This window comes from Wyeomyia smithii, chromosome 3 (genome assembly GCF_029784165.1).
Source record: "Wyeomyia smithii strain HCP4-BCI-WySm-NY-G18 chromosome 3, ASM2978416v1, whole genome shotgun sequence".
Classification (NCBI taxonomy): domain Eukaryota; kingdom Metazoa; phylum Arthropoda; class Insecta; order Diptera; family Culicidae; genus Wyeomyia; species Wyeomyia smithii.
In genome coordinates this window covers 65,673,178-65,699,737 of record NC_073696.1, presented here as the reverse complement: position 1 = coordinate 65,699,737, position 26,560 = coordinate 65,673,178, and the positions used below count along the sequence as shown (strand labels likewise).

At 38.3% G+C, this 26,560-nt stretch overlaps 2 protein-coding genes across 3 annotated transcripts in view; one reads left to right on the top strand and one right to left on the bottom strand.

Moving 5' to 3' along the window:
* The window catches only part of LOC129727437 (NADH dehydrogenase [ubiquinone] 1 alpha subcomplex subunit 13), a 510,282-nt gene that overhangs the window by 336,490 nt on the left and 147,232 nt on the right, over window positions 1–26,560 (bottom strand). The gene's annotated exons all lie outside the window — the stretch shown is intronic.
* Window positions 82–24,752, top strand: LOC129728320 (uncharacterized). The gene is made up of 5 exons (XM_055686756.1): window positions 82–737; window positions 794–1,552; window positions 20,056–20,366; window positions 20,432–20,585; window positions 24,728–24,752. Exons 1-5 carry the CDS (start codon window positions 82–84, stop codon window positions 24,750–24,752), a joined length of 1,905 nt encoding a protein of 634 aa, XP_055542731.1.

The following is a 26,560-nucleotide window of genomic DNA, read 5'->3' as shown; positions in this document are numbered from 1 at the left end:
GTTGAGAAGATATCCCGCTGGACGAGATTGCTACGAGTGACGGCAAGTGCAGTGCGTTTCGTCGCCAATTGCAGGCGAAAGATGAAAGGAGTGCCAATACTGACTTCGCAGGCCACCACGAAACAACAAAGAGCGATTGAACGAGTCGCAGCAGAACATGTCACAGTAAAAACGCCGCTTACAAAGGAGGAATTGCAACAGGCAGAAACCATCCTGTGGCGACAAGTACAGTGGGATAGTTTTCCGGATGAAATGAGTGCGCTCTCAAACAACTTGAAGCTAGATCCGGGGCAGCCGATAGAAGAGGTCAAAAAGAGTAGCCGTATCTACAAATGTTCACCGGTGCTTGACGACGAAGGTGTGCTGCGTATGGATGGTAGGCTAGCAAATGCGGGTGAAATATCTTCCGACAAAAAACATCCAATCATCTTATGTCGTTCGCATGGAATAACCGCGAAGTTGATTCAGCACTACCACGAGGAGTTTGGACATGAGAATTCGGAAACCGTGTTCAACGAGATGAGACAGCGATTCCAAATCCCGAAACTGCGCTCAGCGATTCAACGTGTGGTAAGAGTTTGCGTGTGGTGCAGGGTGAACAGATGTCAGCCACGAATCCCGATTATGGCTCCTTTACCAGTTGAGCCATTGACCTCTCACTTGCGATCCTTCAGCTCGGTAGGGATTGATTACCTTGGCCCATTAGAGGTAACGGTTGGTCGTCGAAAGGAGAAAAGGTGGGTAGCAATTTTCACTTGCCTGTTCGGGCGGTTCATTTGGAAGTGGTCCATAGTCTCACCACTGAGTCCTGTCGGATGGCCATTAATGGTTTCCAGAGAAAGTTTGGTAAACCAGCCCACATCTTTTCGGATAACGCAACATGCTTTAGGGGCGCGAACAACGAGATGATGCGAATGGAAAAAATCAACCACAAGTCAGCGGAAAAAATCGTTAGCCCCACCACTGCCTGGCACTTTAATCCACCCAGCACACCGCATATGGGTGGTATCTGGGAACGCATGGTGCGCTCGGTCAAGGAGGCAATGGCTGCGTTGGACGATGGTCAGAAATTGACGGATGAGATCCTGGTGATGGCATTGGCGAAGATAGCGGACATGATTAATACGCGCCCGTTGACATATTTACCACAAGACGCTGGAGAAACTGAAGCGCTGACTCCAAACCATTTTCTGCGAGGAATGGTAACCGGTGCTGATTTGGAAGGGAACGATGAATCGACGAACCAGGCTGAAGTTCTAAGGAATGTGTACAAACGCTCGCAGTATCTAGCCGACAAGATGTGGGAAAGATGGAGGAAGGAGTACTTGCCCATGGTGAATCAGCGAACAAAGTGGTTCGGTGAACAAAAACCGATCAAAAAGGGCGATCTGGTGTTCGTGGTAGACGGTAAGAACCGCAAAGGCTGGAAAATAGGAATTGTGGAGGCGACAGTTAAGGGTTCAGATGGACGGATAAGACAGGCGGACATGAGATACGCTGATGGCAGCATACTGAGACGCGGCGTGGTCAACTTGGCGGTGTTGGATATTCGGTAAATCCGGAAGTAGCGGATGTTACGGGCTGGGGTGTTACAACACCGCAGGCAACACTGGAGTCGTTTTGGATGGCGTTTGACATTTATACTAAACGTTTGATGAACATGAAAGATAGGTAAAGAATAAGTAACCAGAGAGAAAAAGCAATAGATTTATAGCAAAAACATAGAGGATAGGAAGTAAACAAATCGCCATTACAAGTGAATAGTAGAAGTTAGGAAAATAAAGTGGAAAATTATTATTATCTAAATCGAGTTAGCTACGAGGATAAAAAAAAAATCGCGACAGGTGTTACAAAACTGCTCCTGAAAACTTGTGAAAAATTGTGAGTAGAGTGCAGCCTGAAGAAATAGTTATTTAGTGTAAATTCGAAAATAAATTTGATCCATTGTACTTACCCATAGATACAGCGTTCGTCGGTATTTCCTGAAATCTAAATTAATAGATACTTACCCTGGAAGTTTCATTCGTCCTGTAGTAGGTAGCTGAAACAAATAGGTAATAAGAAAAATATCTTTATACTTACCAAAATACTATAGATACAGATTCTGCAAGTGCGGTTCGATCGGTGTAAAGTAACTCCCCACAAATTGGTCCAAAGCACAAATAACATTGGCGATAGAAAACCATTAAGCGGTAGATAGGAAAGCAGGATCGTAAACGGCTAAGGTGAATCCACTTTTTGTAAGTCTTATGTAATTTTATATTTAAACTTAGGCTAATGATCAAAATAAAATTGCAGTTTGAGCTTTACCGAAAATCAATTGGTTGCTACAAAAATTTGGTTCAAATCCGAACAACAGCATTACTAACGATTGTAGCAGCCATAATTGTTACTTTACCTAACCTTAATCTTGGACAGTGATTAACTTTAAAAAATCTATAACGAGCGTCTTAGCAGAGTGATTGAGAAATCAAAAAAATAGTTATCGGTTTCCGTTATACTCTACTAGAAAAGTAGAGTATAACGGAAACCGATAACTATTTCTTTGATTTCAGTGATTAACGTTTCACGCCATACCCGGCAGTGTTTGATTACAAGGTTTTTCCAGGTCAAACCATAAACTTTGCCTTCGTTTATGGCAATGTTCAGTAGAATATGCTCTTCCACGAAGAGCTGTCCCTCTATCCGATGCCATTCCGACCGACGACATCGAAGCTTCGCTCTTGACGCCATATGTCGCAATCGCGCTGCCCTTGCTGGTGTCCCCACCTTTGGAAGAAAGGATACATCACGTTTCAGACTGCGATCGCGAAATGAGTCCGTTGCGATTTTTCAATCGTCTCCGCGTACCGCCTTCGCAAAGATGATGAATTATTATTCAATTGTGTGACAGTGCGCGAAAAGGCGCTCAAGATTCGATCTGAGCCAATGACTCAATCAGTGCCGTTTAGTCGGTGCATTTACTAAAGTATATTTTCTTATATAATTTGTTATGTATAAAAACATTATTTTGAATTTTCACTATTATAGGTTTAAGTCTAAAGTTTGTTTGCTTAAATTTAATCGTCCTAGGTTCAGCACTTCGTATTCAGCATCTCTTCCTCTCGTTTACCCCATTACGGTCCATTTCAGCGAAGAATGCGAAAGAAAATTATTGAATAGGCTATAAAGATTACGAGGCACTGCGCATCCTGCAGGGCACCCATCAGCGAAGAGTTCCAATAATGCACTTGTCAGTATCAAAAAGCCATTAATTATCAATTACCTGTACAGATCGCATTCGCACATTCGTCCAGAATGTCGAGGATAACCCGTACGGGCTGCGACCGGCACGCGATCAGGGGAATCATAATGGCGACCGTTTGTAAACAACAGGACAGTACGTGGGAGGTAAAACTGTACGTACGGACGGACAGCATACAGAACAAATGTACTGGCTGAAGGGCCTATAAATTTACGCAACGTGGCGACCTTAAAAGAGCTTATCAAGGAGTTTAATTGAGGTAAATTAAATTTATAACCTATCAAATTATCCAACATTATCGCTGGACAACTTAGCCTTAATACTTCGGGTCGAATAATTGTGAACAGCTATATTTATCGATGGAATTGATTAACTGAAGATAACATCTTTGCGTTTCAATCAGTATTCTGTAGCGAGTTTCAAAGGATGTTTTAGTTGTTGAGCTTTCATTGAATCAAGGGGTGACATTGCGCATTTCGTTTCGAGCAACTCGAACAAAACTAAATGATCGCTGGGGGGCGCTATGTTTCGTTTTTCGTATTTTTTCGACTTTGCGGGTTAGATGAACCGCAGGACAAATGACAATGACAGCTCCTTTTAAGCTTAATGCCTTGTACAGACTACGCCGGATATCACCTGATATCGCCAGATGATATCGGATATCACCTCGAGCGTTCACATAAGAGTGAGCTGATATGATTTGACATTTGCTTTGGTTATTGAAAAGAGAAGAAAACAAAAACTGGTCAAAGCGAAAACAAGAAAACAAGAGCAATGGGATTAGAGTAGAGATGTCAGCGAGTTGGCTCGCACCAACTCGAACTCTCATATGCAATTGTCAACATGAGCGGGATGAAAATAGTAAAAATATTTCCTTCCATTTTTCTCGCATGCAACGCGAAGTTCGAAATTTGTAGGGTTGCGTCAAATGTCTGTTGGCCATGTTGCCAACTGCTTGAATTGTGGTTATTATTGGTTTTCGAACATGATATCCGCGATAGCATGTAGCCGAGGTGATATCCGTTGACAGCTTGATTGTATGGGATATCCGGTTATATGGATGGTGATATGGCCTCGATAGCACGAATCACCTGATATCAGGTGATATGCGGTGTAGTGTGAACGGGGTATAAAGCATAACTGGCAGTATGTGACCTACTCGAAAATAGCGGAAATCGTTCGAATCGAGCTGCGCAATGCCACCCAAGGTCACGGGAAATGTTGAATTACTGACTTTAAGAAGCTATTCAGCTACAAAACTTGATCGAAAATAGCAACACAGGTTGCAAAAAATATTCGTAAAAATGTTTACCTATCATTGCTTTATGTGAGATTCAACGGAATTTCTCAGAGAAAAAAATATTTTAATGGGCTGGGATGAACTCATTGCTATCGGAACTTGACCTGTATAAACAGATTTCGCGATCATTGTGCATGATAATCGTACTGACACTAACAGTCTCTCTCGAGTTGGAGTTCGAACATACGACGACTGGTTATTAGGGTGCCAGCCAAATGGTCATCTCGAATTTCAAAAAAAAAACCCTATACAAAATGTTCACCTGCTCGAAAAAACACCCTGTGCAAAATTTCAGCTCAATCGGACTCAAAATGGGGTGGCGCAAAGCGATTGAACTTTGGCTTTTTTGAAAACCGAAAAATCACCCAAGGCGGTTCTCGAAATTTTTTTTTGATGTTAAATAACTTAAAAACGCATGAAACGTCGAGAATTGGTGTCATCTGAAATTTTTTTTTTTGCAAAAATCTGCTCTCTGGGACTTAGTCGTTTTTTCAATTGTGGAAGGCAAAGTTCAAAATGTTTAGAATTTTTCTTTGGAAATTGATCACTAGTCTCTCGAAATAGCTTCTATAATGATATACCCTATAACTAGCATCGAATACATTATGTTTCATTAGGGTGGTTCATTCATTCGGCATAATATTGTGAAAAATGAGTATAAAATAAAAAAAGCACTTCGGTTCGTTTGATTGGTGTGACGTCTTCGACAAAGTTGTGGATAATAATTCGGCCTTTCCAAAAAAATTACATTAAAAAAATTATTCGTTCAAAAGTTAGAAGAAAGATTAAAAATTAATTATTCAAGAGGGCTCATTTTTTAAAACCTTGATTTTTTCAATTAAAACCCACGAAAGATTATCAAAACAATGAAACCAGTCCGATCATATAGAAATCAAGAAAAATAAGGTATAATTTTTTGAAAAAAAAAATTTTTTTTGAAAAAAAAAATTATTTTCAATTATTTTTTTAAGGGCATATTTTTTTGAAAGGACAAATCTACAACTTTGCCGACGGTTTATTTGATTGGCATAGTGTATCTGGAAAAGTTGTAAATAATAACTTCGTTCCTCCAAAAAAAATGTACCCTGAAAATAAAATAAATTTAAAAAATATAACTTTTTTTCTGATTTCTCCATGGGCGGTTTCGTTGTTCAGGAAAACTTTCGTAGTTTTTATAAAAAAAATCGGTTTTTAAAATGGGCTGTTTTCGATAATTAATTTATAACTTTCTTTTATTTTTTTTTTAAAATAGCAATTTGTTTTCAGAGTGTATTTTTTTTTTAAAAAACAAAACTATTATCTACAACTTTGCCGAAGATGTCACACCGCTCAAACGAACCGTGTTGGCTCTAAAAATTTTTGTAATCATCAATACCTATCCGAAATAGCATTTTCCAATTGCTTTTCAAAAATGAGTTGTGTTTCAATAAATTAAACCAATAGCACAAAATTGCATCTTTTGCCTATAAAAACGTTTATGCAAAGTTTCAGCCAATGGGCTCATTCACGTTCTGATGATGTAAACTTGACAGAAAATGTATGGTCGAACTGTCAAAACGACGCAAACCCAGAAACAACGAGTCAAATGTGTTGCGTATCTGATTGAGATCCCTATACTCTCATTATCACTGAATAACATCGATACAGTCTTTTGTCCGATTATATATGCCAGAGCACTGTGTGTTCAATCAAGTGTTGGCAAAGGACATTATTGTGGTAAATAAAACGAATAAATTGTCTGGTACAACATTCGAAAAACGAGTGCAAGTGTCTTAGAGAGTAGATTTTTCAAACAAAGTAGTATAACATATTCCATCAGTTTCCACCGTTTCATTTAAAAGTTTAAGACACTTGGAATCGAAAACATTTTTCAAATATTAAAATTCCATGTACCTCCCGTGTGTGATTTTGCAAATGACATGAAAGCATTCAACATTTTCCACGAGACACAATCTTAATTTTGGTTGAGATAATTTTTTTTTTGCACAGAGTAGTTTGTATATTGTAAATTTGTTTTGTAATATTTTGCCATTTTACTTATAATTTTTCCAATTCAACATTGCCACCCTAACGACAATGATATAACAAATATTATATTTTCAGGAATTTTTCTATTGGTATTCAGTGAAAAGTGACTTTTTTCGTTTAACACTTATTTTTACAAAATATTATGAACCACCCTATGTCGAATAAATGAACCACCCTAATGAAACATAATGTATTCGATGCTAGTAATAGTGTATATCATTATACAAGCTATTTCGAGAGACTAGTGATCAATTTCAAAAGATAAATTCTAAACATTTTGAACTCCGCCTTCCACAATTGGAAAAACGACTAAGTCCCAGAGAGTAAATTTCAGTCATTTGGCATCAGAATTTTTTTTTCGAAAACCGAAATTTCACGTAACCCCCCCCTTGGGTGATTTTTCGGTTTTCAAAAAAGCCAAACTTCAATCGTTTTGCGTCACCCCATTTTAAGTCCGATTGAGCTGAAATTTTGCACAGGGTGTTTTTTCGAGCAGGTGAACATTTTGTATAGGTTTTTTTTTAAATTTTCTGGTCACTTTTTTCCATACGATGATTGGCGCCCTACTGGTTATAGACACACTATAGATTTCACGAACATTTGCACCATTGCAATCTAAAATAGTGTGCGTAGAATTCATCACTGTTGATTTATTTTTTGTTCGAGATTCTTACAGCTAACAAAAAATTCTTACAGCTAACAAAGAAAACTATCTCACTAATACTAATGAATCAAACCAATACAGAATCAAAAGAAGAACTCACTATAGACTTCGAGACCAGTCGTTCATTGAGGTTTCCATAGCGCTAAAATCTATTTTTATTCCAATTTTTTTTTTGTGTTTCACTGATGTTGAGTTTAAAAACTTACATTCTAGCAGCACTGCAAAATATTATTCACTACAAATTATCGGAAACGTTGTTTGTTTTGACACATGGCAAGTAACGACAGCGTAACTCAATGTGAAAGGAGAATTCGATGGACGTCCAGTAAAACGAGAGAAGAAGAAGAAGAAAAAGAAATAGAAGAAGAAGAAAGGAACTCTCAGCAAAGTTAATCTTCAAAACAAAGTGAGTCGAACAATACGGTGCTTAATTCTGTTTGGTTTGCTTTTGTCATCACTAACATTTTACAGGGTGACATAAATGAAGTGTAATGATGTATTACACTTTATTTATGCCATAAAACTCAAACCAGTTTTTAGTTCTCTTCGGAATCGATTTCAATAACATCTATAAGTAGTAAAATTACGATGTGCTTAGTTGAGTTCAAATCATTCACCTTTGTCTTTGATAACGGCCAGTTTACGCTTTTTCAGCATGTATTCTAAGATACTGAAGTCTAGCTCGTTCAAATCCGGTGACAATGCTGGCCATTCAGATTGATGAAACAAAGCAAATTCTGCTTACACAATATCTGAACGATCAATGCCTCATGCGCTGGTGCTAAAAGCTGTCTTTCCCAAAAAGCACTCTAGCGCAAGGATACAAATGGCCTGGTATATCACGCACACATGCTCCACAAACACTGTTATTTTGCTCGTTCAGCGTTGTCTTCAGAGTAAACAACTTTTCGTCCGAAAAAACAATGTTGTGACCTTCGCGCGTCTGCAGCAGCAACCGAGATATAGCAACCCTGTCGGCAATATTTTTACGAGTTAATCCGTGAATTTTCTACTTCCTAAAAGCTGATTATCAAAGGTCCTACTTGATAACATTTTGCATGGAAGTGTGGGTCATGTTCATTTCACATTCCATTTTCTCATCGAACGTCCTGGATTTCGTAGGAAACGTTCCTTCACTGCTTTGATGACGGCTGGAGTCCGAACACTCCGTTTTTACCAGGTTTCTTTTTGGGATCAACCGTGTCTGTATCCTTGAAACACTTGATGGTCTTGTAGAAGAACAATCTGCTTAAATTCAAATGCGATAGCATCTTCCTGATCTCGATGTAAGTCAACTCTTCCAGATGCGAGACCCTTATTTGTTCTCTATTCGAATCCATTGCAATTTTCTTGAGAGCGAAACTGAAAACTGACTGTATTTATTTCAAATAAACTGTAAACACGTCACACAATAAACTTTTTTTACTGAAATTCAGTAAACTTTCACTGAATTTTGCCACGCTGAAACATCAGTAGTCCATTCAGCGATGAAAAATTACTGAACGTTTCAGCAATGTGAAATGTCATTCTGTTTGACGGGGCTTTACTGAATTTTCAGCAATATGAAATGTCATCCATGTTTGAAAGACTTTTACTGATTTTCCAGCATAACTAAAAGCGTTGCCGAACATTCAGCAATGTCGGACGCCGCATATTTTGACAGTACTTTGCTGATAGAATTCAGCAAAGGTCCGGCAGATTACTGAATTATCAGTTGAGTGGGAATTCTTTATATCGGTTTGAAAACACGTTTAAAATTGATTTATTTCATCTTACCCTTATTGTACAATTATGAGCATTTTTATCGTAAAATGTGCAGCCGAAGTCCATCCGATGGCCGAGGAACAGATGGCAATTCCCTCTACCTTACAGCGAACTGTAAAAAAAGAAGATTAATTAACTATTCTACTCACCAAATAGTTTCTCCACGTCGCAACGCTCGACTTTCAGGTTCTGCAGCTCTCCCTCGAGCTCCGGATCCACTTTCAAAATAATTTTCTTCCCGGCAAATCATTACGCTCAATAACCAAATTGATAACAAACTTTTTTTTTTATTTTGACAGCCGCAGTGTGTGTTAGTCGATGACAGATACCGAATATTCAGCAATGGAAGCAATTGCTGAATTTTCAGTACACCTTTAGATAGCTGAAATTTCAGTATAAGGTTTTTATTGTTGAAATTCAGTATTACTGAATTTGGTCTTCGGGAATTTGGTGTGCACTCTTTCAAAACATGCTCAGATGTTTGTCATGCTGTGACAGAAAATACAACGAGGGGCACTCTAATACGTGTATCACTCCTACGTTGCCACCTGTAATGATAAAGGGTATCGAACGTCTTCGTCAGTGGTTTTCTTCGGCCCCTTTTGCATAAGATTGCTGCAGAAAAATTGCCGAAGAAAACCACTGACGAAGACGTTCGATACCCTACTTGCGCAATTATTCTTACACATTTTAATCTCTTTTTTCTTCAAATACTGGTTGGGTTTTAAAACCTCGCCTGTTTCCTGAGCTTACCCTTTATAACCGCCCAGAATTTATCTATTGGGCGATGTTAGGGTGAGTTTAGCGAATTTTACCTCCTTCGTCACAAAAACATCCCTGGTTTCGTAAGTACCACTCTATCGTCGGTTTCGCGTAATGGCATGCTGCCAGATCTGGCTGAAACCAAAAACATCATATCAAGAAGACTGGCATCTCTGGATCGATCGCATACAAATGGTAAGCGTCAAATCAAACAGCGCACTCCATCTATTAAAGGTGGAAGTTTGCTATAAAAGTACTGGCAACTATTGCTGCTAAGACAGAGTGTGCGTAAATGGTAATCCAGCCTGTGCGTTTGGCTTGCATTCGCATCGCCAGCACACACACTAGCATGCTTCAGTTCCACTTTTACTCAAAAGACTGCGTTGCCAAAAGTGTCGCTCAATCTCAGGCAGAGTTCTTGATATGATGTTGTAACTGAAACAGAGTGGGACTGGAAGAATATCAGCAGGAGCTTCTGGAGGCATTCTTCTTTATATATTTGACCGTTGATGGTACCGGTCGGGATATACTTGTTGAATACGCAGCACCCACAGATCACCTGCCACATCAAATTTATCGACCTTCATCGTCCGGAACATATAGGTGGGACTTGCCAACGAAAAACTCCAGGCCGGGAATCTGCTTGGCATCCGATTTGATGTATCGTTCATTACACGATTCATTTCGGCAGCCCGCATCTGTTTATTGTTTCGGTTAGATGCCTTCCTTACCTTGAAGACATTAAGTCCGGCCCGCTTCATTTTCTGCTGGACGAACGCATTGATCTTCTTGGGTACGTCCCGGATCGAAAGGTTTGGATTGCTCTTGAAGTAATCCCCCCCATAAAATGATGCATATTCTATAATTTATTCCAATTCTTTTGAACCTTTGGATATATGAACTAGTTTTGCAAAAAAAGCTAAAGGAACACACTAGGATCAAGAACAAGGATGGAAAAAACCGTGTCACATAACAATCATTCGGGTATCATTTCTGAACTTGCTATTCATAAGCTTTCAATTCCAGCAAACCATTGCTATTAAAAGTTACACATTCTCACGCATGCAAGAGACAACTTATAGCAAAGAAATATATGGTACCTAGCTTTCTCTGATGATTTTGTTTCAGTATTGCCTGCTTTAGGTGGTGCGAGCAACATATAGCGAGTGTTTCACGAAAGAATCGTAAACGATTGCACTCGAGCGATCGCAACGATTCTTTCAAATGTTTATTGATAACAGGCGTAATTCGGCTACTCCACGTCGTCACGTCGTGCTTTCACCGTGATATACCGCGTTGATTCTTAGTGATTTCAAATATCATATGGTAATGCACCATGCTACCTTTTCCGTAAGCATTGATGATACCTACTTGCTCCGGTAAGCAAACAGTTGAACGCAATCTAACGTTCATTTGGATTTATAATTTTGTATCACTGGCGATAATATCTCAAAGATTATCGCGATACCGTTGAATGCAAGTGAACTTGGATACAATAAATACTATCGTGTTTGAATCATTCAGTCTGCTATGATATTCGGAACTCTTAGAAACGAAAAACAATCAGTAGCGTTTCTATGGAAAACTTGTACGCGAGTGGAAATAATTGAACGATACCTGATGAATCAAAGAACACATTTGCATGAAATATTGCTAGTGAGTGGGAATTTCTATGCTTGATCAAGAAGACTGTTATATTTTCTTTTATTATCTTTTGGCACTATGTTTGGAATAAAAATGTTCAAAAACATTTTTTCTGTTGTTTCAATGAAGAAAACTACTAACTTTAGTATAGATTATGTAAGGCGACATCCATAAATTACGTAACGCAAAAACCCACTTTTTTGACCCCCACCCCCCCAATAGGTAACGAAACGTAACGCTAACACCAACCCCCCTAAAGAAATTACGTAACGCTGAAGGAGAATCTTTTCAGTAAAAATGCTCGTTATTGGAGAGTCTCTTCAAAGATTTTTCGTTACGTAACGCTGATCTTACCACCCCCCCTCCCCCATGTAACAAATCGTTACGCTCAAGGATACCCCCCCCTCCCCTCTATGGGCGTTACGTAATTTATGGATGCCGCTTAAGTTATAGTAAGTAAGAAAGATCATATGAATCAACAAAAATATATAGAGGGTACAATTGGCAGACAGTATGTGAAGTAAAGAGAGCGAAAAATAAGCGAACTGGAAATGTGATACAGATTTGGAAAAATATACTGCATCCCGACGGGACTTGAACCCGCAATCTCCCTGTCTCCGGCATGGTGTTTTCACCATAGGCGCAACTAAGGAAAATTTTACGGTAGGGCTACCAAAGTTTTTCAGGGAGGGCTATAAATCCGAACTATCGAAATGAAAGTCTTAACCACTGCGTCAACATCTATCTCTTTTAACAAAGCTGATTCAATATTAAGCAGAACTAAGCATGAGAATCGATTCTGCGTGATGACCTTACAGAGCACCCTTCTTAATAACCTCGAGAAAAAAGTATGGAATACAATCATTCGGTAAGAAAGTCTAGAGGGGGCTGAAACACTTCTAGGGGGGTCTATAGACCCCCCTAGCCCCCCCGTAGTTGCGCCCATAGTTTTGACCAATTAAACTACGGGGGACGGTGGTACTGTTCCACAATCTATATCGTATCACATTCCACTGCCGACTTATTCTATTGCTCATCCCTAACTACGCACACATTTCCAGTTCGCTTATTTTTACTGTCTGCTTAATGAACTTGCGTGTTAACGGGAAAAACCCGTTGTTAAAAACAATACAATTGATTTGGAAAATATCAAGGGGCCCGCGGACAAAAGAATGTTAAGAACCGCTGATTTTAAACAAAAACGTGCAAAACTTGTTGGTGATGTCAAAAAAAATAATAATAAAATCCAAGATGGCGGCCAATTTTTTTCTACCACAAACCAAGGCTTAGAAACGACGTCCTGTTTGTTTGTAGAGGGTTTTTATGATAAATTCAAGAACAAACTTATCAATAAAAAGATCAAGAATCGCTCCGAATACTACGTTTTGAAACCAATTGAAATCTTGGTGTCCGAGGGGTCCATCAACATGAACTAACTAAAGTGATTTCCTCATTTTCACACTAGTTGAATCATTTAGACACAAATATAACCTTTTTTAAAGACCTCGGGACGGTTCAGGGAGAAATGCTCAGATTACAAATTCAAGAGATTTGGTAAGAAATGCACTTCTCTGTGTGTAACAGGTATTATAGTTTTAATAATTTCATAGATTATTAATTATAGTTTTTGTATTGAATTCGATTTCGTTCAAATTCAATATCATAAATACCTGTAGTGAATCAGTCCTTTTAATCAACAGTCACAGCAGTAGTAGTTGGTAAAGTTTATTGAATGCTTTCTTTTAGCGGAACGGCTATCGAATGAAGTCTAAATTGAGTATTTTACTGAACAGCGGTGATTTGGGATCACATACCACGTGGACAGATTTTTGACGATTTCTACCCCCCCCCCCTGGACAAATGCCCATATAAATTCTTTTTTTTTTGCAAGGACCGTGGAAATTACACAACACCCGCCCCACCCCCCCCCCCCAAGCTGTCCACGTGGTGTGGATGGCCCCTAAAGCATAGTGCGCTTAATTGATCATTGATAAAATATATATTGGACAAATACCTAAATGCAATCAATATTGATTTAAAAAATTTTGTTATAATTCCAATGAAAGGAACTAATCAAAACTAATCTAATAGAAAATAACTGCAAAAGTTGCATTGCCATCGACAATCGACAATGATTCCGAAAAGAAAACTAAATCAGAGCCAACTCTATCAACGTCATTCAAGGTAGTAGAGATGCGTCACTAGTCCTTGTCTATGCGCATTCCGGTTAACTGCCCGGTACCCTTATTCAGGTTCATGTTCAATAACGCATCGAATAGGACGCATTTAACCCTTCAGTGCCCAGCTGCATCGTATGATGGTGTGATAGATATTTAAAACCTGACCTTCACTGATTCCGAAACTTTCTGTATGTACTGCCCATAGATTTGTTTTCAATTTCATTATTTTTTTCTTCATGTTATATTTTTTTTCTTCATGTTATATTTTCCCGGTAATTAACTTGCATGCGAAACTCAAATGATATGGAAACAAAGGGGTTACACGTCGTGAATGTCACCCGTGTCACCAGATAGATAGTAGTGTGGAAATTACCATCTGAATTAGTGATTCAGTTCGGGTTTTCTGAATCACACGATGAAGGTTCGACATTGAATTTATTTATGCGAATGATATCAATCGGAAGATGGTAGTTATGGCCGGGAGTCATTTTTTACTGCGCTTTGATGCGTGTAAAATGGTTAATATCTTCAATCAACTAACTGATTACTGAGCGGAAATGTTAACAAATTTTAATCAATCATTTGAACGGGAGGAAGTTCACCTAAGATAATAAAAAACTCATTGAGAAAGTTAATTAAAGACGTGCAATAAACGTACACGTGTTCGTGTAATTGTTCGTAGCTTCTAGTTGAGTTTATTCCATACCGGTAAACCAATATACGATGTTGGCCCTATCTCTGAGTTTTCGTTTTGCTACTCACGGTTTGCTGCTTCCCACTTCAACATTTTTCTGCTTCAAAAATCTGGTTTTATTGGATGCTTGCGATAAATTCTCCGCTGGAATGTTTCTGCTCATTATGTAAATGCGGCGAACTCAATCATGTGTACTTTTTGGCTTTAGGTTGCTATAATCCTCAGCACTCTTCTTCGTGTATCGTTTATTTTCCCTAACCTGTTGCCACTTCTTATCAGACAGTGGGACGAATCTCGCCGAACTTGGTGCTAAGGTTCGGCCAACGCAATCGGCTACCCCATAAATATTCCTGCCCCGTAGGTGCCGATTATGTAAAAATATTGCACTTACGGTACAGGTAATGTCAGAAAATCAATTAAAACCAGCGACCGCGCGTCTCCTTTTTCACCAACCGCCTCCTGCTTGCCCCGAACGGACACCGGTCCGACCAATGACGATTTGAGGCCACTCCGGATAGCTGTTTTCAGCAGGAGTGAAGAAGTGTCATTTCATCTTCTACCAGATTGTTGTTGGTTTTTTTCTCTCACTTCAGTGGGGTACGTCATTGCCACTGTGCTTCGCCTGCATACGTTTGTATAATGTATTAAACATGGGCAAAGATACGTAGGAGCATTCAGGTGAATACAAGCCAGAATCACGCTTTCAACGGCGTTTAGTCGCAATAATCACAAATATCGCGCGACAATCAAAGTGTCAAATTAAGAATGCGTTTACCAGACGTGTCCACTGTTGGCGTAATTCAGTTATCGTTTACTTTGTTAGTCTGTTCCACCCCGAAAACACCAAATGACAGCATACGCGACCAGACTGTGATGGCAACATTTATCTGGAATGCATTTTTTATAGTCGTGTTTATTATAACAAACAACTGAGGAATCCAACGAATTTCAGCGATATCGTGCCGAGGAAACCATGTTTACGGTGGAGGTACTGCCATAATTTGATGTTGGAAGCGAGCATTCTTGCGGCACGCAATTCGGCCAGGAGCAGGATCCCTGTCGGTTGGATACCTCGCGGGCTGGCGTTTAGCAGAGTGTCATAATTCATACCAATCGCCCTTGGGGACTGGAACAGAGCAGTTAAACAGTTGGGTTAAACATATATAAAATTTATCAGGCACACGATCGTCACGTCCCTAGTGTTCTCCCTGGTAGATGGTCCATGAAATGGCGTGCGATGTTTAACAAGTATTTTGCATCCCGGTGAGAACCGTTTATGTTATTTTTAGGGAACGAAATTTGTTTATTTAACTACTGCATCGGAAACGAAGTTGTCAGTTCCGGCAGAGTCCAATGGTAAAACAAATACATTCAATTGGATTGGTACAATTATCTATGACCAATGCGCCAGTTTAAAAAAAAATCAATTGTATTTGTTATATATCGTGCATTCTCCGCGAACGACGGCCTTACGAGATGAATAATCGAACAAATAGGAACAAATATAGGATTATCATATCGAACCATGATCTCTATTCCGAAAATATTTATTAATTGCATCCTACCCTACAGTAAATATACCGACCGAACCTTTTGTAGACACTACCTTGTACGCATCAGAACAATAATATATGTCTCAAAAAATTAAACAAATCAAATCACCTCACGGTTAAAAGCCCACTCCTATTGTAATTTTGGTAAAATTTATGCTCCAACAGTGTGAACTGCAATTCCAAACGCGGCGGAGGCTTAGAACAGTGCACATTAGAGATTTAGATGTACCTAATCCTATCCGTTAGAAATCTCAATAGTACTATGGAAAGGTTTCAACCTAAACAGTCATTCAATCCTTGAATCAGGCCCATAAATTACCTGCTCCGCTCCGTTTAAACATTCAAAGTTCCGCCGCACGTAAACCGTTCGAATTTTACATACACGCCTTTGCAGTGGGGCAGATTTCGTTCGATTACAGACAACGATGTTACCTTTTAGTAGACACAATGTGGACGAGAATCATTTTTCATACTCGTCAAATATTTGAACGCGTGTGGAAATTAATAATCTAACCCCTTGAAGTTGAACCATCACGACTAAAGTGAGAGTCGTCGGTGTTGCTGATAATTAATAAGTCTTTGATCACTATTTCTGCAGAAGAACAACAGCGATATGAAAAGACAGCGTTCGCCTTTGACCATTGGGCCGCACTCTACCAGCATTAACTGTAGATGTCGCGCACGGGTTATAAGCCATTAATTAAATTGTCGACTGGATGACCCGCTGTAGGGTAAACCTATCTGCATCGAGTATCGTTAGGTGTATAAACATTATGGCCTTCGTTTTCCGCTGAAAGAAAACTGAACTAACTCAAGTTGACGTTTTCAAAGGTTCAAAACATTAAAAAAGTCAAAAGGGTCGTACGATTTGACACTGAACTGGGAGTGAATTATTGACACGAGCTAGAAGGTCGTTAGCCGAGCAGCAGCGAAACAGCCGGATGGGAGGGTAACTCTTTATTATCGTTTAGCACTATCATTGTTATTTTTATTGTTTGGTTTATCCGGGGGAATTTAAAATATGATGTGGGTCTAACAAATCAATCAATTGAATTGTGGAATCTTGCTGCAAAGTTCGTCGAACTAATGACCGACTTTCGAATAATATGAAATATAACATGGAACGGTAAAGTAGGTATACGTGAAGAAAATTTGGACCACTTTATCGCGACGTCGCGGCCAACAAACGTCTAATCAATCGGTACATCGTAACCGGCGATGTCAACTCGGCAGCCGCCAAATAGAGCCACATCATTAATCATATTCATGATTTCCAAACAATTTTTTTACATCATACAGTTCTCATTACAACCACTTCTCCGCCCGCGGTATCTATTAAAGACATCGCTTTCCAGAAGGAGAGCTCATTTCTCATAGGAGGCGCAAGGTATCATCGGCGGTGAACCGTCGCATATTGCACCGCCCGGTCGGGATGAAAAGCTGATGTTTCTTAACCTATCAAACACCTACTGCACTTTATCACGCGCAGCTACAGGGTGCAACGCGCTGCCGCTAGCTCTAGCAATAACCCGCACCGACTGAAATGTTATGTAAAATGTTTAGGTTCATTATCGTTTTACCGCACAATTCCAATCTTGTCGCATTTAGTTAGGATTCACCGAAGAAAACGATACTATCTACAATACACCAACAAGTGAAAAATCTTCTGCTCAGTCAGTTGATCCCCAGAGGCTTTGGCTACAACAAGTACTGCTATACGCGAAAAGAGCCACGGGGAAGGTTATAAATTGAAGTACATAAGTAAGCTGACAGATATGGCATATAGCAAATGTTCTCATTAGTTTATTTCTTTATCACATAACGCAAAGACTTCACAATCGACCTTGCGATTAACAGACCTGTTGCATCTAACTATGACTGATAGCGGGTTGTTTTTGAGTTGGCATGAAGAATGTCCTATGCTTCATCGAATAGACCTTGTTTGCTGCGTAGAATGCCTAATACAGACGTCTACTTCAAAGTTTCCGCAAACGAATGCTACATCCCTGTGATTCTCAACACCCCGCTGGTGTTTCTTGAAAAATATGTACCCCTGCAGATTTTTTGCTCAATACAATGAGCAAAATGGTAAAAACTGGAAGAAAACTCATTCAAAATTCAGTGATTCGCAATAAAAAAGTATAGGTTTCAGGTGAATGATAGTTTTGAATGTGTAAATAGTAGTAGTTCAGCACTAGTTGAGTAATTGATGTTGATATCAGTGAATGTTATTTATTTATTATACTTGTAACAGTTTCAGAATAAATAGGCTTACGTAAAAAGTTCACATATCCAGCTTCCTAGGCGTTCTTGCATAGAATCTTATTCTAGAAAGATTTTAGAAAGATATATGTAATTTGGCATGTTGTCATAATGAACGAAACTTACAACTGGTTTATTTTGGTTCTCGTTCCACGTGGTAAAGTGTCAGGTAAATTTTTTTTTAGCACATTTGCGAGATGGACATATGAAATGAAAACGAGACAAAATGACGATTGCGATAATGACCAAAACAAAACGAATTGATAGCTATCCCATTATTACGCATACCAATGCAACGACACTGAAAATGTTTTTTTTTGAAGCTGCAAAGTATAGTCCGGAAAAGGTGTAGCTACACCGCGAAAACGAAAACGACAATAGGAAACATCATTCAAAGGTAGAGGTAAAAACTGTTAACCTCATATACATATATGAGTACCTGATCTTGCTCGGGACTCAATATCAGCTCTTGCTCTTATGGTGGCTGAGAAAGTACTTTGGTCTGATTGGTTGAGTTCAAAATTACTATTCTGTTATGCCAAGAAACATTTTTTTCACAAATTTTTTTTGCATCACTTAAATCAGCATCATGAGCAACTTTTTACAGTCTCTAGATGATGTTTACGAAAATACCTATATTTATGGTTTATTAACGTTTTGCGAAGTATAGGTCGCCATCTCGGGCATCGAACTTCGATTTTTAGTAGGGTAAAGGTAAAGGTATATTCACTCTTTAGATTCTCAAATATTGATGTTGTAATTCAAGTATAAAATATGAAATTTGACGTAATGTTAGTGCTTAAGAAATAAAAAAAATGACTCTTGATTTCGAACAATTTATTCACGAGCGATACCGGGAACGTTCAAATAGTACGATACCACATTCAAATCATGTTGAGACCACATATATTGATCAAAGCAGGTATAGTTTTGAATAGTCTTCAAATTTCTTTTCTTTCCAAAACTTTTGAACCACATATTGTTATAAAGTTTGTTATTTGTATGTTTGAGAAATAACTCGTTTGTATGATACTAGTTATGTTCAAATAAGTCGTGTAATACTTGAAATAATAGACTTTCGTTGTTTTAACAATTTAATACATAACGGTTGCTTAAGTTCGATTATAATCAAATGAGGGAACGTACAGGGCAGCCAAACTTTGAAACCACGTGTTCAATCATAATTCATCAGTTAACCCTTAACTAGCCCGTTCATCTGATATCAATATTGTTCAAATCGGTTGTGTAGTTTTTGAGATAATGAAGTTTTGTGATTTTCACATTTCGATACATTACAGACGAAGTTACAGTCCGAAATTCAATACGGTGTTACGAGGCAGCTAGACCATTTGATAATTTTGTGGAAATCGGTTTAACCATCTCTGAGAAAAGTGAGAGAGTTTATGTAGTCTTCGGAATATGTTTCTTTTCATAGCTGGATTTCACATTTTTAAACATAACAGGCAAAGTAATAATCCGTTTGAAAAAAAATCAATAGGGTCTTATGGGACAACTAGACCTCCCATATGACACTGATTTTATGAAAATCGGTCCAGCCATTTCTGAGAAACATGACTGAGATTAAATAGTCTTCATAAAACTCAAAAGTTAAGGGTTTTTTAGGTAGCCCGTTCATTTTAAATGAATTTTGTTCACATCGGTTGTGTAGTTTCTGAGATATTGATGTTTCGTGATTTTTACATTTTGAAACATAACCTCTAAACTAGAAATCCGATTACAATATAATTCAATAGGATCTTATGGGGCAACAAGACCTTTTATTTGCAATTAATTTCATTCAGCCATCTGTGAGAAAGTGAGTGAGATTGGGAGAGCGTTACACACACACACATACAGAAAATGCTCAGCTCGTCGAGCTGAGTCGAGTGATATGCGACATTCGGCTCTTTTGAGCACCTTTATACCTTCAGTTTTTGCAGTGATTGCTATACCTTTCTAGGAGAAAGGCAAAAATTAGTCTTCACGTGACGAGTTTGTCAAAAGGGAAGTATAATGTCAAAAACACGGCACTTGTTGATTCACAGACAATATTGATGCCGCCTCTACACATAAAACTAGGTTTAATAAAGCGGTTTGTGAAAGCTTTAGGAGCTGAATCTCCAGCGTTGCAATACCTACAGCAAAAGTTCCTAAGGTTAACAACAGGAATGGTAACAGCTGGTATATTTACAGGACCTTTAATTCGTACTATGTTATATGATAAAGGCTTTTCTGAAACACTAAACGAAATGGAAAATCATACTTGGGAAAGTATGAAGTCAAAATGCGAAAATTTTTGCGGCATTTATAAGGCATTATATTATCAAAACGGGTAGAGACGCAGGTACACGACTCCCAAAAGATGAATTGTAGAGTGTCTTTGAAGCTTCATATTCTGAAAACTCATCTAGATAAGTTCAAAGATATTATAGGAACATATTCTGAAGAACACGGCGAGCGTTTTCATCCTGATATGTTGGGTCTAAAAAAGTTTGGTCAATCTTCTCTTATAATTTTTTGTGACTTGATTGCGGGTTCCGGGATTGCGGATTTGCGGGTTCAAGTTGGGAGATTGCGGGTTCAATTCCCGTCGAGATGCGGTATATTTTTCAAATCAGTATCATATTTCCAGTTCGCTTATTTTTCGCTTGCTTTACTGCGCACATTGTCTGCTTAATGAACTTGAATGTTAACGGGTAAAAGCCGTTGTTAAAAATAGAAATTTAGTTCGAATAATAAGTTAAACTTTCGCGTGTAGTTATAGTAGCTATTTGGCTGGGAAATAATATAGGTAGGTATGATAGCATGGCAGGTATAATCGATTAAATAGTTAGTTATACCACAAAAGCAGCGCGTTGGATTTGTATCATGTTTTTAGCGATAATTTATGACAACAACAGAAAAAATTTGTTAAGAGGAAGTCACGCAAAGGTATTATAGAATTCAGCGTAAAGGAAGGGTAAGTGGTAGGGAGCCTGAGAATAAACTCATACTTAAAGTCCTTTTTGACATCGAATGGCCTGATTCTACTAAGATTCGAACCCACGACCATCCGCTTGACAAAGCGGACTTTGTAACCTTGCGGTTACGCAGTTCCCCTCGTTTTTCTGATACAAAATATCACTTGTCAGTCATATTTTTGGATAGGCCCTTCTGAAACAGCAGTCGTGAGTCTACATGAAAAACTGATAGTGTAGAATGACCTCTCTATCAACTGTGAACAACTGTGCAAAGTTTTAGCGAAATAGGAAAGGACATCCAAAAAAATATCTTTTCGCCTTTCTCCTAGAAAGGTATAGCAATCACTGGAAAAACCGAAGGTATAAAAGTGGTCCCAATGGCCGAATGTCATATACCACTCGACTTCTTTCGACGAACTGAACATTTTCTGTATGTATGTATGTATGTGTGTATGTGTGTATGTGTGTGTGTATGTGCAACTTTTTTTTCTCACTCACTTTTCTCAGAGATGGCTTGACCGATTTTCATAAAATTAATTGCAAATGAAAGGTCTAACTGCGCCATAGGTTGCTATTGAATTTCATTGTAATCGGGTTTTTAGTTTAGAGGTTATGTATCAAAATGTAAAAATCACGAAACATCAATATCTCAGAAACCACACAACCGATTTCAATAAAACTGGTTTCAAATAATTGGGCTGTCCCCAACCCATAACTTTTGAATTTCGTTATGATTGAACATAGGGTTCAAAAGTTATGTAAAGAAAAGTTATCCTGAGGTTGTTTAAACTCACTCATTTTTCTCAGTGATGGCTGAACCGATTTTCACAAAATTAGTGTCAAATGAAAGGTCTAGTTGCCCCATAAGTTGCTATAGGATTTCATTGCAATCGGAATGTAACTGTAATTTTTAACAAAGATTTTAATTTATTTTTATTTTAATAAAGATTTTAAAGATTAAAGATTTTTAATTTTTTCAATAACCCAGAATTATTTTTCGTACTTGAAAATTTGCAACAAACATGTCACTTACAACATCCAGTTATTACGTAACGTTTGAAAGGGGTTAAAAACTTTGAAAACCCGTATAAAAAATAAGGTTCAAAAAGAAGAATGACATAGGAGGGGGGTCGAAGGAGGTAATTATTTGCGTGACGTAATCAATAGACGTTCTCTAATGGGCTCAAAAGATTTGGAAACTGTCTGAAAGGAATTACTTAAAACATTAAATTGGGCGTGTGTGTATGTGTGCATGGATGTGTATGTGTGTGTACATATGTGTGTATGCGTGTATATATGTGTGTGTTTTTGTGTATGTGTATGTGTGTATGAGTGTGTAGGAGTGTGTATGTGTATATATGTGTGTGTATGTGTGTGTATTTGAGTATATGTGTGAGTATGTGTATGACCACACATCCTTTTGTCCATATACTAAACTCAACATCAGTCTGGTTTCAAAACTATCAATACACTGGGGTCGCTTTTTACGTGGTTGGTTGTACCGCATTCAAAAGATTAGATTAGATATACCTAGGGTAGTTTGGGGTAATTTGGACCCCTGGGGTGAAATGGACAGGTGCTTTATCTTGGAAAGTATTACATTTTTGGGTTCCATGTACTACTTCATCCTTTCCTTGAACTACTAAACCATTACTAATATACAAATTTCATGGTTTGCTGTGACAGGTGCACCGCGGTGCCAATGTAAACAAAGGAAACATCAAAAGTTGATTTTGCTGTAAGTTTTACGCTCGTGTATTTAAGGTTTTTTGAGAACTTCTTCGATGTTTTCAGTCTAATGAGCTTTGCAGCCGTGTTTGTCTAGTAAAAAAGCATATTTTAATGAAAGATTGCGAAAAGTTTGATCGAAAATAGTGGAAGGAATTGAGTTTTTAGAAAGGCGTCCTGTTTGTGGTAAAATGGACAGTTTTTTTGGGGTGATATGGTCAGGCGAGTTTGAAGTAAATTCTTTTGTCGGACTGATGCCGCGGGCATATAAAAACGAACGGATAGACGGCGGTGTACAAACAATGGACTGTAAAAACTGTTGCAGGCAATCTGGGATGATTTATCTGTACAAAAAGTGTTTTCAATGCCCCGCAGAGTGGCGGGTTTCTGAATAAAAGTTGGAAAAACCTAATTTTTTTTCTAAAATGCTTGAAAATGACGTATAATGCCAATTTTTGGGTGCTGAACTCATTTCTGATGTCCGAAAAAGTTGTTTTCCTAAAATGCCGTTAAACCTTTTTTATTATCAGATTTATTTTTTTGTTCAGATCATGTTCAGCATTGGTATACTTGTTCTTTATGGAAATACTTTATACCCGTATTTTTTTGTTTGTTCCTTTTTTTATAAAACCTCTTTGCTTTATTGTCCAATTTCTAATTTATATGTATATAGTCGAATAATTATTTAAACTTATCAAATTTAAATTTTCAGGAATTGTATCTCTAATGTACATGATTTATCTTATGAATAGTTTCAAAATATTGCCCATTGCTGTTCTCCGTGTGCCTTGTAGTTCAGGGTATTGTAGAGTGACAAATGCTGTAGTTCTTCCTCGCAGAGTTGTTATTTGACGTTTAACATGTTGCCATAGAATTTCTACCTCTGCACACGCTGCAAATTTGTGCAAAATTGTTTCTTCGGTGGCGCACACCCTACAATTTGGATTAGCACGGCGATTTTCAGTGAATAATAATGCGTTGTGTCCCATCTTCTCATTACAAATCAAATAATACGCTGTTTTTTCTTCTGAAGACAATTCTTGTGACTTATATTTCTCCAAACTCTCCTCCAATCTCGATCGATGATATTTTCAATTCTATTATCAGGCAGACGATTAAGGAGATCGTTGTAAACTGCATTTGCTGTCGGGTTTGTCATGATTTGTGTTGGCATTCGCGAATATAGCTTCAGTATGTCTTTGATGTGCGGTAAGTCTCGTATTAAGCTGGCGGTTTCCCTTCTGTTATTGACAATGCGAAGGTATCCTTCCTGGTATGGAAGCAGTCTTTTGGTTTGCAAAAATCGGTTTAGCAGTAGCGATTTGCTTTTTATAATCGGACAATGTAGTCCCAAGCCGCTATTCCGTTTGTTTTTAATAATTTGTTCATACTAAACTCGATGTTGTATTCCATGCCATATAAAAAGTGAAATCTGCTGCTTAATTCGCTTCCCAACGGATTCAGGAAGTGGGAAAATAGATGACATGTACCACAGTTTTGAACATATAAATGTGTTTATCAGCCATACCCGTTGTTTGACATAAATTTTTCTTGAGCGATTCATCCATAGGAGAGCGTTCATGTGCCTCCATAGATTGTCCCAGTTATGCTGTATGGTTTCTTGCAAGGTTCTTTTGTATGTGACTCCGAGGATATTAATCTGATCACTAACTGCTAACTCTTCAGATGTCTCAAATTGTGCTCCCAGTTTCATTGCAATAGTTTTTCTCATATTCAGTTTTGCACCTGACTCCAGTTCAAACTCTCTGAATGCATTTATAACTCTTTGTGTTTTAGATGGATCTTTTAATATTATGGACACATCATCTGCATATACTGTAACTGCTTCTCCGTCTCCATTGCAAATGGCTACCAAATGGTCAATGAGCGGCTGTATATACAAGGCAAAAAGAATCATACTTAAAGGATCTCCTTGTCTCACAGAGCGCTGTACATCGAAGAATTCTGAAAGTTTACCGTTCAGTGATAATTGTGATTTTGCGTTTCTCATCTTTATTGTTAGAAATTTACAAATGCTTCATTAATTCCCATTCTTCGCAAAGTTTGGAACAGAAAGTCATGACTTACACGATCGAAAGCGTTACTCAGGTCACAGGCTATTATTAAACCACATTGGCCCATTCTTCTACTTTCTCCTATTTCATCCCGTATCAGACAAGTAGCTTCGAAAATATTTCTACTACCATTACTACATTTTTGATTATTTGATAGAAGACAAGGTGTAATTTTTGTTAGGCGTTCTTTGAGAATACGACTGAGTATTTTATAATCTGAATTTAGTAAGGAAATTGGTCGATATGAGTTGATGGTGCTGTCACTTGCTTTTTTCTTTACAAGAACAATTATTCCCTGTAGTTGTTCATCGCGGATTCTGCCATTTATCATCTCATTGAAAATTTCTCTAAGCTCTGTTTTTAAAAACTCCCACCCACGCAGGAAGAATTCTCTAGTCAATCCGTCTTTCCCTGGTGCTTTTTTTGCTGCTGCTGTTTTGATTGCCGTGTGCAGTTCCTCTTCTGTTATTGGCTCCATCAGATTACTGTTGTCTTGCATGTTACCAGGCACTGTTCTCAATGGTTGGAAATTTCCCTGACTGGTAACTTCATCAGTAGCAAAATGTGTACGATAGTGGTTGTAGACATGCTGTTCAACAGCATGTTGTTCATTTAATTGTTGGTCACCGACACTTATGTTGTTAATTCTAGATGCACCCTGTCGTTTTCTCTGATCGTAAAGTTGATAGATAGATATGTTCTCATCAGGGTTGATATTTGTTGGCACTCTTGAGTGAAAGTGAAAAAAAGCATCCATAAACGTTATTTTTTTACAGTCCTTTCAGAGTTCTCCTTTCCCGCTTTTTGCATGGAAGTGAACTGTCAAAACACCTCATTATATTTCATGCGATGAAAGCAAGACAACAAAATCAGTTTATCACTTAACGAAGATTGTCAATGCATCGGTCAGTGTCAGTGAAAAAGTGTTTCGGTGAGGTTTATTTTGATTGAGTGGACTGTTTGTTTTTCTTTTTCGCTTTGAAGTGAAGATCATTTGGTTGGATTTGTCGTCAAATTTTTTTCCGTAACCGTGAACGATGCGCGCGATCTATTTCATCTGAGTATAAGAGCACGTTACTATGACGAAAGTGTATCTGAAAGAGTGCTGCGATCATTGGAAGTGAAAATTGAAAACGATTGGCTGTAGTTTTCGAAGAATTTTGCTGGGGAAAATGACTTTTATCAGCACTGGTTCTCATTCGCCATGTGCGAAGGGTTCTTTGTATAAAACTGTTCCTCAACTCTGCTTCTTTCCTTAGCATAACAGCTTTGATCCGATAAATTTCTGGGGTACAGTCGACTAATTGGTGATTTGTATATGTTCTTCGAAGACATGAGTAATAAAAGCTCATAGTGTCGTTGTATATTTGGTATCTTTGATTTCGTTTCCATTTGAAGAAAGAGACTATTTTTCTCTTCGCAAAATCTACCCACCAGTCTACCCAAGATGCGTGATTTTGACGGGATCGTTTCCAATAGGACCATTTCAATGAAAGCTCATGCATATTTTGTGCCGTCAGTAAAGCATTGTTTAATTTCCACGGTGGCCTTGGACGCACTTCTGTGTTAACAGGTAGAGCAAGCCGCATTATAACAGCCTTGTGATCACTAAAGCAGTTGACTTGAATTCTACAGTAGCGGAGTCTATCGACAACTGGGCGATTGACAAATATTGTATCTATTCTCGACATAGATTGACCCC